This window comes from Artemia franciscana, chromosome 4 (genome assembly GCF_032884065.1).
Source record: "Artemia franciscana chromosome 4, ASM3288406v1, whole genome shotgun sequence".
In the NCBI taxonomy this organism is placed as follows: domain Eukaryota; kingdom Metazoa; phylum Arthropoda; class Branchiopoda; order Anostraca; family Artemiidae; genus Artemia; species Artemia franciscana.
The window spans coordinates 58,663,204-58,678,692 of record NC_088866.1 but is presented as its reverse complement, the minus strand read 5'-3'; the positions used below and the strand labels follow the sequence as shown (position 1 = coordinate 58,678,692).

Genomic DNA, 15,489 nt, shown 5'->3' with positions numbered 1-15,489 from the left:
AACTAAAAAAAATTTTCATCTAAAAAACTAAAAAAAACTAAAAAAGGTAAAAACTAAAAGAACTAAAAAAGAAAAAAATAAATGACGACACTCAAAGAGAAAGCGACCAGGACAAAAGGAATGTTCGATTAGCAATCAACAAAGCACCGGGACACAGGGAGTATAAATGACGACCAGGACATAAGTAAAAAAAAAAACTAACAAAACTAAAAAGAAGGTAAAAACTACAAAAAAACTAAAAAGAAAAAAAAACTAAAAACTAATAAAAAAACTAAAAAATCTAAATAAACTAAAAAAGAAAAAAAAAGGAAAAAAATAAAGGATAAAAACAAAACTAAAAAACGAATGTATATACAGACCGGGACACCGGGATACAAATGACGACCGGGACACAGGGAATATAAATGACGACCGGGACACAGGGACACAACTACAACGGGGGAAACAGGGGGATATAAATGACGACCGGGACACCGGGACAGGGAATGGTCGATTAGCAATCACCATCAACAAAGCTCAAGGGCAATCATTAGAATCATGAGGTATAGATCTGAATACAGATTGTTTTCCCATGGACCATTATATGTTGCATGTTCAAGAGTCGGTAAACCTGACAATCTATTTATATGCAAAGACAATGGGACAGCAAAGAATGTTGTATATTCGCAAGTTTTACGTAGTTAAAACCATATATATATATATATATATATATATATATATATATATATATATATATATATATATATATATATATATATATATCTATCTATATTCACAGGTGGGACATAGGGACACAACTACAATGGCGCGTAACTATTATGGCGCGTAACGACTTACGCGCGCGGGGGGGCTTGGGGGGGGCGCGAAGCGCCCCCACCAACTAGGTGTTGGGGTGGCGCGAAGCGCCACCCCAACAGCTAGTATATATATATATATATATATATATATATATGTTTTTAACTACGTAAAACTTGCGAATATACAACATTCTTCGATGTCCCATTATCTGTGCATATATGTCAGGTTTACCGACTCTTGAACATGCAACATAAAATTGTCCATGGGAAAAACAATCCGTATTCAGATCTATACCTCATTATTCTAATGATTGCCCTTGAGCTTTGTTGATGGTGATTGCTAATCGAAAATTCCCTGTGTCCCCGTCGTCATTTATATATCCCCCTGTGCCCCCGGTATCCCCGTTGTAGTTGTGTCCTGGTCGTCATTTATATTCCCAGTATCCCGGTCGTCATTTGTGTCCCAGTCTGTAATTTCTCTTTGAGCGTCCCGGTCGTCATTTATATTCCCTGTGTCCCGGTCTGTAATTTATCTTTGAGTGTCCCGGTCGCCATTTATATCTCCCGGTCGTTATTTGTGTCCCAGTGTCCCAGTCTGTAATTTCTCTTTGAGTGTCCCGGTCGTCATTTATATTCCCTGTGTCCCGGTTTTTAGTTTTCTTTTTCTCCTTTATTTTTCAGTTTTTTCCTTTTTTTAGTTTTTTTTCTTTTTCAGTTTTTAGTTTTTTTTTAGTTTTTTTATTAGTTTTTATTAGTTTTTAACCGGGACACAAATGACAACCGGGACACAGGGAGTATAAATGACGACCGGGACACAGGGACACGTCATTAGAATAATGAGGTATAGATCTGAATACGGATTGTTTTTCCCATGGACAATTATATGTTGCATGTTCAAGAGTCAGTAAACCTGACAATCTATTTATATGCACAGACAATGGGACAGCGAAGAATGTTGTATATTCGCATGTTTTACGTAGTTTAAAACATATATTTATATCTATCTCTATTCACAGGTGGCACACAGGGACACAACAACAATGGCGCGTAACTAATATGGCGCGTAACGACTTACGCGCGTGGGGGGGCTTGGGGGGGCGCGAAGCGCCCCACCAACTAGGTGTTCGGGTGGCGAGAAACGCCACCCCAACAGCTAGTATATATATATATATATATATATATATATATATATATATATATATATATATATATATATATATATATATATATATATATGTTTTTAACTTTTTCTTTACCCTTTAGCCTTTTTTTTACTTAGAAATTTTTTCATCTTTTTCCTTGGGGACTTAAATTTTTTTCAGCTTTTCTTTCAGTGTCTTAGAATGATATATAATCTGGTAAATATTGTATTTGGATTTTTTTTTTTTAATGTGGACACCCCCGTAGTAATCTGTGGCTGATCATTGAGAATAGATGGTATATTGCAGAGATCGTAGATGGGGTATTGTACATGGTATTTCAAGAGTCGTTATTTCAAAAAAAAAATATTTTATGTATTATTTTGTTATTTTTCCATAAATTCTAGGACACGCTAACAAGTCGAACGTTTAGGATGTTTACTAAGAAATCAGTGATGTAAGTAACAGGGGTTTTACCTGAGTCTGAGAGGGATGAGCTGATCTTATTTATATGAGCTTATACTTAATACGGCAGTATGACCATGACCACTCTCACAATGCTCACACTCATACAGCTGTCAAACCTAAGTAAGATAGTATCACATATAATATGTGAGTATCACTCACATAATACTCATATTCACACTACGGTCTTACCTAAATAAAGCAGAATCACAACGAATCCTCACACTCACACACCTATTTTACTTGAATAAAGCAAAAGCATAACGGATACTCACACAACACTTAAAATGAGTCTTAATCTTGAAAAAAACGAAAGAGCGAAGGTTTATATAAAATAAGCCTGTATTGGCAATATATTACTATTTTTAGTTAAAAAATGCTGTGTTGGTCCAACCCTCTAATTAGGCACAGTGATATGGCTTAACGAACATTGTTGATTTTGAAAGAAGGATGAAAAGTTGTATTTCAAGGAAGGAAGAGGAAGAACAGTACCTTTAGCAACATCATCCAATTGTGTCTGAATTTCTTCAAGTGTTTGACTTCTCCGTGCGGCACTGCGTCGAATACTTTGTGGTGCCACATTTTGGAGCAATAGAACTATGATCAAAATCAACAGGAGCATGCTTTTGTAATTCAATAAACCGACTGAGTTTTATCAAAATTTAAATCTAGTTCCAGATTTTAAGAAAAATCCAAACATTTCTTCGCAAGCCAACGAAAACATTAACGGCTCCGATCTGTCGCCTCTGAAGGATAATGGGACATTTTACAAGTCAAAATGATATATCATCTATTTTCAATTGCCGAGATTTCGCCAGAGTCACCTCTATAGCTCGCATTAACACTTAATTAAACAGAAAACAAAAAAGAAGATCATTACCGAACTCTGGTTAATTCTGCCACAAGAGGACAAAGGTATTAAGTTGGAAACCAAAGCACTTCAAATGTATTTATAATTTATGTAAATGCTTAGTTTTTTAGCTTACTGCATAACTTAATCACATAATCAGGTTAATTTTTTTTTTTTTTTAATAAGCAATAATCTTCGGCACACTTGCCTAGACAATAATGCAGTACCTCTTCCCAAAGAGGAATTAATTTAAAAAAATGTGCAGTATTTCTTTCAGCTTTAAGCTCAGGAGTTCATCCGGGGGGGTATTGGGGGAACACTCTATGTCCACCCAAGCTACATAAGGACTTAAACCGATCTGCCTACACTCATTTAAACTAAAGAGTAACTAAAAGCATTGGTACAGCTATCACAAAAGTCTAGCCCCCCCCCCACACCCCATATACAATTAATTTTGACAATTTAGAGCATTTCTTTAAGCTTTAAGGAGGGGTGGGGCGGATCTAGGCCCACCCTAGTCACGTCATGAACTTAAGTCAATACGTCCAATAAAACGATCACCACAATTGGATTTTAAAGGAGGAATAGTCACTAGAAAATAATTAATACCTATAAATAATTAAATAAACAACGAAAAATCATCCCTCTGTGTTTGTGCATAAAAAAAAAAGAAAAAAACGACTAGAAACATCAGATTGGGAATCCATAATTTTTTCCCATACATTTCCAGAATTTCACTTTCTTATGTCCCTAAAAACCTAAAACCTTTAAGACCCTAAAAAAAACCTTTAAACCGGGCAGCAAGTTTCAAGCAACCACAATCAAAATAAATTAAGTTCAAAGAAGAAGTTTTGAGCGTAAATTTGGTTAAGTTTTGAGCAATTTACTTTTCTATGTAAAGGGTGAGAGAAATATTCGAATTTGAAACAGGGTTAAATTAAAATAAAAAACGTAGGAATTCCCCATAGAGCACTAGTCGGGCTGATAATGTTAGAGTTGTAATCAGCCCAAAAAGTAACAAATCACTAAGCGAATAATAAAAAATTAGAAAAAATAAAACATACTTGGAAGTGGAAACATACAACAGTCGCTGCTCCAGAAAACTTTTTTTGTTGTTCAAATTTCAACCCGATACAATTTTTTTTTTCATTGACAAATTATCGGACTTTTTCTATAACCAAAAACTCAACCGAATAGAAAATCTAAAAATATATAAAAACAAAGTCTTAGTTATTATTAGTGATTTATGGATGGGAAAAAGCCTTAGAGAACTTTCCCAAATAATTCAAATCTTATTATTTAGGATAACTTAAAGCATCCAATTAGGGTTATTCTCGGCCCAAAAAGGAAAATAGACCCGGAAGTGCATACATACTATAATCCCTGCTCCAAAAAGTTTTTTTTGTCGTTGTTGTTCAAATCTCAGCTTGAATCGAATAATTATTTTGTCTAAATAACAAATTACTGTTTGTTTTTTAAAACCAAAAACCCTATTAAAAACAAAAATTAAGCAAAAAGAGACAAAGTCTTATTTCATTTTTGATTTACAAATGCAAAAAGAGGATTAGATAATTCCCCCGAGAAATCCAAATTTATTAAAAATTTATTATAGGATGGGATATATAGCCAAATTAAGGCCAAGAAAGGCATTTTGAAGTTGACACTTCTCTACTCTACTTAGAGAATATTCTCCACTTTTTTCTCTACTTCTCTAATTCTACTTCTAATTCAGACTTTTTCTCTACTTCTCTAATTATTCTCTACTTAGAGAATAGTTACTCCTTCTGAGCCAGATAAATATCTATGCTATGTGAATGAAGTTTTCAGGAACGGATTGACATCTCTAACTAGGATTGTGAAAAGTTACTTCTGGCTCCTTTATCCCTACTTGAACTTTTAGGCTTTAAAGACAGGTAAAAACACGAGAAAAACGACTTAATTAGCTTAAAATCACTAATAAAATAAAAGTAAATTAGCTTGACACCCCAAGTCAAGCAGGTATAATCTTTAAAGCCTTACAAATAATAGAGGACTTCACGAAACTGCGGGTGAGGGAGTATTTTTTTGATTGTGCATTAATAAAGATATAAAAGGAGTATTTTGCAACCTAGAGGACAGTTACCCCCCCCCCCCCCCCGTTTGGCGCCACTGTTAACTGGTCTCAATTCAGTTTGCATGTTCACCCCTGAAAGTTGCATTCACCTAGCATAACAAATTCCATAGCTAGCAAAAATTGCACCTTAACCAAAACAGTGACGAGCTGTTAGAGGCTGGCCAGACCTGATTGTAAATTCTGCTGACACCAAAAACTATAAAAATGTAATTACTACGTTCTGCTTAAGATATTGTACCAACAATGTCCAGCAGGTAACTCAGGATCTCAGAACCTGCTCTTTCAGACAGTGCAGTTTTCCTTACACATTCTTCTTTTTTAAAGATTATAGAAAACCTTGCCACAACCTAGCTCCCTTTACTTATAAGTGTTTCTTTCACCCCGCCGATTCCGCGAGGCTATTAGGCGGGTAATTGAAGCCAGCATTTCTCCGTCGTACTTTTACAACCAAATCAATCCTTGTTAAACCCCCATCATTACAAAAGAGCATTCGTTGTTGTTTTCTTTTTTGGCCTGAAGGCAAGTGAGTATTTTGCATTACAGAGTTTGCATAGAGCCACAGTGTTTCACTTAAAAGTAACAAAATTTTATGCGTCGTCTTGCGCTTGTATACTGTTTTGTCTCACGGCTTAGGGATTAAGTTGATATTTTCAAAGTTTTTGGCCGGAGTGAAGGGGAGAAGAAATTTAGAATATTTTGCTTGGTCCTCCAAAGTATGATTCGTTTAAAGTGGACGGATTTTATACATAGATTTTTAAGTGTAAACTGTCTTGTCTCATCACTTAGGAATCGACACGAAACTTCCAAGAATTTTTTTTGAGCGGGGGGGGGGGGGGTAAGGAGAATCGGAATTTTGTGTCTGAAGGGATAGGGTTAAACATATCGTTCTCTAGTTCTGATAAAAGAAAAGTACACAGCTTTTTTTTTTCTTTTTTATGTCTGCAATGATCTTTTGCTTGTCCTTAATAATATAAATGACGCATTCAACATTCCACTAAATGATTAAAGATACACCACGTGTCAAAAAGAATTTTACGACAGCTAATAAACGACCTATTGTCTAAGAGATGGCTTAGCGTGTAATTTATTTATGCTCAACCAATCAACAAGAAATACAGATTAATTTCACTTCCATGCGTTTGCTTTGTGTTTTGGTAGAAAGGCAAATCCAGACGGTACAGGTCCCAGAACCATCTCACTAAAAATAGAGATAACAAAAAAACATGCGTAATATAATACAAATAGGAATAATAAAAAATGAATAATATTAAACAAATTGAGATGATAAAAAAGTATGAGCAATATTGTAAAAGTATAAGCATGTACTATTGTAAAGTATGACTTGGATCCTTTTCTCCGGAAATGCCCAGTGCTCTTGGATTTACGGGAAATTTATTTGCATGGGATTAATTTGATGCTTCCGGGTATTCTGCAAAATAGTAACCGAACAATAATTTTTCGAGTGGGAGTGTATATAGATAAATCCTTAATAAGAAGAAAAAGTTTTATATGACTAATTTCTTTTGTTGTTAGATTAGGTATTTTCGCGTTGTATTCTGTTTTTCTGCGTGTATGTAATTTGTACTGTTGCTTAATTTCCTTGCTTGCTTGTTATTTGTTTATATTTTTGTGTGTATATTAAGCATCGGCACTGTTTCTGTTTTTGAGAAAAACAGAAACAGAAAAAAACAGTTAGAAAAAAAACAGAACAGAAACAGAAACAGGTCAAACAAAAACAGGTGACCTGTTTCTGTAATCTATTCTGTTTTTCGAAAAAACAGAAAACAGCTGTTTAAAAAAAAAAAAACAGCTGTTTTAACAGCTGTTTTTCCTGTTTTTTCCTTACTTCTTCTATTTCTAATAGGAAAGAAAACATCTTCTTGTTAAATCCTTGTAGTCACATACAAAAGATGAGCAACTTCGTGTAATTCAACACACTAGCGTATTTTTAGGGGGGGGGGGCGAAATTTGTCATAAAATGTGTCCAATCGGGTGATACCAACGCTATATTCCTTTCAAGCTTAAATGTCATTTATAATTGACAATTTACCCTAGTTGCTCTTAGACCGTTGCTTTAGCGGTAAACCATTGCTCAAAGCATATACCAACACTATATTCACCGCTTAAAGCACGGATGCTTTCAAGCCGAGGCTACTTAGACCGATGCTTGCTAATATATACCAGACAGACACAGAGTCATCCCATCTAGCTTATGTCCACCGCTTAAGTTAGAGGCTATTTAAACCGTCGCTATAGCGGTAACCCATTGCTCTAAGCAAATACCAACGCTCTATAACGCTCTATGGTTAGACCATTGCTCAAGTGGTAATAACCCTCCGCTACACACATACCAAGGTGTCTAGGTTCACCGCTTAAAGTACGGATGCCTTCAAGCCGTGGCTTGTTGGACCGCTGTTCTAGCGGTAACCCATTGCTCTAAGTAAAAACCAACGCTATATTCCTCTTTTATATGGGATTTCATTGAGCCCATGTTTGCCGCTTAAAGCACGAATCCTTAAAGCCGTCAATGGTTAGACCGTTGCTCAAGCGGTAATAGCCATCCGCTACACATATACCAACAGTAGAGACATTGTCATATGGGGTTCCCATTTAGCCCATGTCCACTGTATAGCGTTCAAGCTTCTCTCTCTTTCTCTATCTCTCTCTTTCGCTCAGATTTACCCCGCCGTGAATTAGCATGAGAGGTTGACTCTAGTTGAGCATTGTGGAGTGACATGCATGAGAGGAAAATTTTCAAGTAGTCAACCCGTAGTCAACGGGTTGACTCTATTTCGGCATTGTCAAGGGACATGCATGCACGGAGAGGTGTAGCATAAATGGGAGACAGTCACAACGGCAATCAAAGGGGTAAAATTAACCTTGACTGGGTTGCCCACTTAATTGGACAATCTGTCTAAGCTTTTTTCTACAATTGGCCATGACTTTGACTTTTCCCACAACTATTCCCTTTTTGTTTAAATTCAAAAATCAACGGTATCATGGTATCATGCCCGCTAGATGTGCGTTTCGGTACGGTAGGTACGGGTAGGTATCATGCGTTTCGGTATCATGCCCGCTAGATAGCGCGGCATTTGAAAAAAAAAAACAGAAAAAAAACAGAAAACAGATAAAAAAAAACAGAAACGGAAAAAAACAGATGAAAAAAAAACAGAACAGAAACAGAAACAGGTAAAACAAAAACAGGTAGCCTGTTTCTGTTTTCTGTTCTGTTTTTTTGTAAAAACAGAAACAGAAACAGGCAAGAAAAAACAGAAACAGAAACAGAAAACAGAAACAGTGCCGATGCATAGTGTATATGGCTCATGGGCTTTTGAAATACACTTATGTATCTATCTATCTATTTCAATAAACATAGAGATAAAAAAGCATGAGTGACGTGGCTGTATCCGGGAGGGGAGGGGGTTAGGGGGACCCCCTGAAATTTTTACCTCACTCGGAACGTAACAAAAACGGATATAAACAATTTTATGTGTTTTTGAGGTTTTTTTGTGTAAACACCCCCCCCCAAAAAAAAAAATCCTGGATACAGCCCTGATGAGTGATACTTAATAAAAATAGAGATAATAAAAATCATAGGTAATATTTTGGTAAAAATAGAGGTGATAAAAAAGCATGACCGAAATTTTAGTAAAAATCGTGATTATTTAGTAAAAATCGAGAAAAGTTTGAGCTCTCGACCAAATAATTGTAGTTTATCATGCCTTGAAGGCTAGATAAAAGACTTTCCTGAAAAAATCAGTAAATTATTATTATTAGAAAAAAATTGAAAACAAAATACAAAAGCTAGGTTCATTTTTCTTTAAAAGAAAAAGAACAATTTTTTATTTTCTGAAATTTTCAGTTTTCTCCAAAACACTCAATTGAAAATTCTAAACATTCAATAGCTCTAAAATTGGCAACAAAAGCTTTACTAGTCAAAAGGCAGGTAATGTTTGTGTTGGATAAGAAAAAGGATTGCAGAGGGGGAGGGGAGGAGATCAAGACCCCTTCCCCCCAAAATCCTGAATCTTCTGGGCTTTCGAGCACTTTCAATTCAAATCATTAAATATTAACTTTTTTATCCCCCCCCCTGACATAATATTGCGCACGTCCCTGCAAAAGGAGCTGCTACTGGAAAGTGTACGATGCACGTGAAAATAAATAGCAACAATTACCGGGAACAAGAAGCAGGCTGAATAACAGATCATAGAGGGAGATATAAAGGTTTGTGAGCAGTACCCTATTTGTTTTCAACGACAGTCTTCATAAAAGCGTTAGTGTGATAAAAGAGATACAACTTAGCAGCATTCCATAACGGTATGAGAAACTACATATCGTCGCTGTCAAGCCTACAGGCCATTTCCTACAGATCCAAATTTCCAAATTTCCAAATTTGACATTTCCAAATTTCTCAGAGAATTGCCAAAAACTGTTTACTACTCTGTTTTCAAAGGATGAATCAGCAGAAAATACAAATCAAGAAGTTCGACGCGCAGCTCAATATGCATTGCTCAACTGATCCTCCAGTTGAGAATAGCTTAGCAAATGGTTTTTGAAAGTTATCACAGAAATGTTAAAATTTCACAGTAGAGCTGAAAATCCGCCTTTTCATATCAAAGACCATCAGAAACAGACACCACAGATGTTTCGAGCAGGTAATAAAATACAACATCCTGGCGACACAATATTGGAACAACACCTTAAGTGTCTCCTATCACTGTCGTAAAGTTTGTGATCAGTCAGTCAAAGAAAAACCTGGTTGTCTATCATCAAGTCCAACTTAAAATTGCTCGGCAGGTCCATGAAATGCGTCAGATGTGGGAAAAGAGGGTGACTGTCGATTGTCGAGACATCAACCACAGACAAACCCTCCTTGAATTAAACATGCCACCAAATCTTGAGCGCCCCGATAGGTCAGGGGCTTGCAACGTGAAACCAGCACAAGTATATGACATCATGAGCAGAACCAATGACAAATCAACTACCAAGTCTTAAGGACATACCATTTAAAGGACTTAAAATTGTCTAATTTCAAGTAAGGTTAGATTACAATTCCCCTTCGCAAAGTTGATTCCATTACTTGAAGGCAGCCAAAGAGGGAGGGGATAGACTTGGCATTTACCTTCTCCCTTTGGAATACTAAAAGTTAAAATGAGTGTGCTTGTCACGGTGGCAGTAAGACAATTTTAAAGGAGGGGGTTACTGACATAATGAACTGTTAGACAGAAAAAATATCCGAAGCATTATGAACTATGTTTGTCAATAATTGACTATGTTCTGGTACCAGCCTGCTTACAATTTTGTGTACTGGCAATTTTGTATTTAGAAACATTCTTCCTGTTTTGACAAACCACATAAAGAAATATTACAAAGAAGTTTTTGAAAGCAAAGAAATTCTAATCTAGAAAATAAGTATCCCAGCAACAGAAATATTTATAAAATTAACGTTTATGTCATGTCTTTTGAATGAAAAACCGAGGAGAAAAAATAAAAATAAAGAAACCCACACATTTTTTTTGCAGGATATTCTTTGAATTAACCAATTATCTCCTGGTTGGAACTGGTTGGAAAAACACTTTTTTCCCATTTTTAAATTCTTGTGAAACAGAAAAGTACAGAACAGTTTTGTTGCCAAGAATTTACATGTTGTGCTTAATCGTCTCAAAGACGCCGCCATCAAAGAGAAGTCAGCATCTAATTCGACACCTAAAGTGTGAGCTTTACTTTGAAAGCGGACATCTCTTAATGACCGGTGGGGTGGTCTTTATTTCTCTGGTCGCCATACTGACGAAATTCATGGAGTCGAATATATGTACCAAAAGTAAAAGGTACATGAGATAACTCATAAAACAAAGCTTAAAGAAAACTTTTGTGCATACTGATTAATGGTCATGCTGATTCAATGTCTTCGACTGGGAGTGCAATGCGTGATTGGTGCAATGCAGAGCGCAATCATCCAAAGCTTCCCGTGTTTAGCTCCCAGATTCCGTCAGGTAACCATTACTTAGAGCTGGGTTGACTCTGTCTGGTTTTACAGTCACATCATTAACCATAGTTCCAAACTAAATAACCATCGTTCAAATCTGGAGCGGTAACCACTCGGATAGGATGGATCGACATGCCACGAAACATGCTTAAGTGACATTAGATATAATTTGCATCTCATTCTGAGCTTAAAAATCGTTTATAGAATTATGTCTTCTATGCGGTAGTAATCTATTTAAAAAAAAATACATGCACAGTTGGGTTAGCCTCGCAATATTCGGCATTTCCTTAAGGCTGTCTATCCTTAGGTTATTAGAAATGATAGGGGTGTAAATTGGAATGATCACTTTGTAAAAAAGAAGTAGTCTTTGGTCTTCTGGATCGCCTGTGATGAAATGTCATAAGACATCTCACCTCTTTGTCTGCTAGCAGCATCTATCAATTGGGAGATTCCCCTTCTCAAAACTTCCGTACCCAATTGATACAATACGCTTGCAGCATGGTAATGCAAATTCCTGGGTAATCTGAACTCACTGGGCTCTCCATCGTCGCAGGACGAATAGTTCATAGATTCTTTTCCCTCAAAACCCCAATAAAATACCATTAAACCCTGCCTTTCCCTCCTGTTAAGAATTTTTTGTTTTATCAGTCAGTTTTAGTTCTATATTTTGTTGATGTTGGACGCTTAAAGAAGTCTAGGCAGCTGTTGAAGGGGACGAATGATTGAGCTAAACTAGTAAGCTTGACACATGAAATCCCCAGCTTACTATTCATTCGTACCCCAAAAAAAATAAAAATTGACATTTGCCGCCAATTTCCTACCTAGATACTTAAGCACCAGGAAGGATAGAGGGCCAAATCCCTCTTTTCCGGCTAATCCAAAGAAGTCCCTCAACAAACGAAAGATTTTCAAATAAAGCATTACTACTTTAAAAAAAAAGGAAATGAAGCAATTCAAATTAATAGAAACATATAGAGAACTGCGGTTCGCATATTGAAACTAAACTCTATTTAATAAAATGTGATGTGAGAAACGTCTTAAAAGATTAAGTAAAGTAATATTCTTAGAATCCTAATTGAAACCACTCTAATCTGATCAATTTGAAATCAATTTGATCTACCCATGGGCGCATTTTCACCGTCCGTAAGGACGGTGTTACCACCAACAGTTTTTGACGAATTTTGACAACATAAAGATACACTGTGGGAAAAATTGTTCCATTTGATTGCGAGATAAAAAAATTCAAGAAATAAAAATTAACTTTTTTTCATTTAAGAAATAGTTACTGATTATCTTGGAGTTAAGATATTGTGTTTTTACTTAATCTTCAGGTACTGTTTCACATCCTCTCCACATTTTACAGTTCAATTTCTAAAATTTTGAACTAAATTATATAAATATGTTTCCACTGATTTTTTTTATAAATGATGAGCAGTTGAAAACATTCCTTGCATTCCAAGCATATAAAATTGTAAGGTCTCGTACTTTATTGGTGAAGGTAAATACGATTTTGCACGCTTAAGCTGGGGCTTTATTCGCCATTTTTAATTGAAGGTAGCCGATAATATCAAAGAGTGGTGCCAATTGAGGGGAAGGAGGCTCTGCCCCACTAGATTTTTTGCATGTCTCCCTAAATTTTGTAAAATACCTTCTTTTGGGGCATTTTCGTTGATATATGTGGTTTTTCAATATTTTGATTTTAAAAACAACGAATTGGAAAAACCCACTATATTCTGAAAAAATACTTTGCCCCTCTTAAATCTTAGTGAATTGACGCCAACAATAGCCAATCAACACAAGCCTTGATGTGGTGAGGTTCCCCTTCAGTAAACTGTTAATAATTCACTAATGAATTGGTTCAAGATTTCAAATTGGTTCAACAGTCCCCCTATGTGGTTGTACCATACCTATAACGGAGACCCATTTCGACGCCATATTACCAACTTCACCTGAAAAAGTAAACACAGGCACGACTTTAAGTTTTATATATTTGTTTATAAGAGAACGTAATCTAAATTTTTATATATATTGAAAGTGGACGATAGGAATTGGAAACTGCCTAGTTCAGGCTATTACGAGCTCTGCACGATTCTATCATAGACCTAATATCATAATACCAATTATTTGAGTTAGGTACTAAAACCAAAATGCAAGAAAAACCGTAACAAATAGAAAAAAAATGAATAATCATAGCCAGTGAAAAAAAAAGAATGCAATGCAGATATTTATATCAAGAACTCTCAACCGTCTGCTCAACCGTCTTCAGTGCAGAATAGGAATAAAAATTAAGTACAGATGGAAGTTCTCTAGGCTGTACAAAATCTAGGAGGAAGCAATTTTCTTTTTTCTTCGACTTTTTGTCAATGAAAAATACACAAAAAGTTTTTTCTTAATCTAGGGGAGGGGTTCAATTCCTCTCACCGCAATCAGCACCAATGTTCATTTATTCATGAAGTTCTATCTTTCTTGTCCGGCCAGTAGGGATGATGAAAACCGAGTTTGAGTAAAGGTTTGTACAAACGACGCAGTTAACTAATTATTGCAAAAGCTACAGTTTAGATTGGTCAAAGAATAACAGGCCATCAATGCTTCCATCAACAAAATTGTTGTTTCTGTTTTGCTAGGTCATTCGTACATGTCCTTTCCCAAAATTGCGTAATTGTAGGAGCAAAAAGTCCAAGGATTTTCTAATGTAATTTCAAAACTGTGCCAAGAGCATTAATTATAAAAAATGACAAAATGGACTTCAAATGACTTTCTTGTAGCCAATTTGTAATTATTTAATAGCACTCCCAAAGAGAGATGAGAAAAAAGGCAACAAGAGCTGTTATAGGCGCTAGAAGGGTATTGCGTTTAAAAACAGCTGCTGTTCATTAAAATAGAAAAAAAACTTAAGGGGCTTTCACACTACGTACGTAGTTTCCTTAGATGAGTATGTAAGCAGCGTTACGTTAAGTATGGCCATTCACAGTTAAATACGTCCTTTCACAATAGGCTAAAGTAAAAGTCGATAAAACAATCAGGATCATCGTCTAAAATTATCACAATCGTCATAAGCAAACTATTCAAAAATTAAAATGTAGAATGGAGATGGGGTTTCAAGCTCTAATGATGATCATATGTTCATTTCATTCATGATCATGAGTGATCATGAATCAATTCATGATCATGATCATTGATCATGATGTTCAGATCAGCAGGATAGCATGTGACGATAGAAATACTTTCTGGGAGATTTATTAATTTATTTTCAAAATTTATGGGCTTCTCATCTAGAATACTGAACTACAGGAAATGGCACAAGTATATACTTATGTTGTTTCCTTGAAAGTGGCTGTTAATGAGAGTAGTGAGAGTTAATGAGCTAATTTTCCGATGCTAATGCAGAGAAATTAAGACAGTTGCTCAGCCCAAATAGCGTCTTATTTGAAAGTTGCATTTAAACACTGCAGTTTTAAATGAAAACTTTAAGTCTAATTTTTTGTATCCTACCTTTTTTGTGACTAATTTTGTGATATTGACTTTGATCCTACTTTTTGTAAACAATCCTTGAAAAGGTGTTACATGATAGGGCTATAAGGGCCTATATTGAGAGAAAGGTGGAGATGGCTAGGAAACTTTTTGGGGATGAAGATGACCGGTTGCCAAAGATCGTCCTTTTTGGCCATCTATCTAGGGCCAGAGGGGCAAAGTTCGGCCCAAAATGGAGTGAGAAGAGGTCATAAAAAGGAATTTAGGGGAATTAAAACTTCTTGGGGAAAGATGAAGAGGAAAGCCTTGAATAGATTAGGATAGAAAAGAAACGTGCGTAGCTGTGTTGGCCTCAGGCAGGTTGGTGCCGCAGTGAGTTGTAAGTAGCAGTAATAGTAGTTTAATCTCGTAAATGTTTTAAAGTAATAAAAAACAACCGAAAGAACTTGTAACTTATATAGAAAAGACTAAAACCGACTGCTTGCCTTAAAAATTCCAATTATTTTGTACCAAAATTCCACAATGTCAGTAAGCTGAAAGTCTAGTTGAAGTGATCAATAACAATTCTCTATTTGGTTTATGAGGACCTTTATTCGCCAACGCCATCTCAGCCGATGATAATCCGTTACAAAACTAAAAATCAGTCTAGACAACTAGTTACAAAATTT

At 35.8% G+C, this 15,489-nt stretch overlaps 2 protein-coding genes across 3 annotated transcripts in view; both read right to left on the bottom strand.

Moving 5' to 3' along the window:
* LOC136026668 (uncharacterized) overlaps positions 1–3,098 on the bottom strand; it is a 71,833-nt gene extending 68,735 nt beyond the window's left edge. The window contains exon 1 of the mRNA XM_065703411.1: positions 2,894–3,098. Within this exon, the coding sequence (XP_065559483.1) occupies positions 2,894–3,023 (130 nt within the window). The 5' untranslated portion in view covers positions 3,024–3,098. The remainder of the gene's footprint in view (positions 1–2,893) is intronic.
* Positions 3,099–6,432: 3,334 nt separating this feature from the next.
* The window catches only part of LOC136026667 (tRNA-dihydrouridine(47) synthase [NAD(P)(+)]-like), a 109,377-nt gene continuing 100,320 nt past the window's right edge, over positions 6,433–15,489 (bottom strand). For both annotated transcript variants that reach the window (XM_065703408.1, XM_065703409.1), the window contains exon 12: positions 6,433–6,562. In XM_065703408.1, coding sequence (XP_065559480.1) covers positions 6,490–6,562 — 73 coding nt within the window. In that variant the 3' untranslated portion in view covers positions 6,433–6,489. The remainder of the gene's footprint in view (positions 6,563–15,489) is intronic.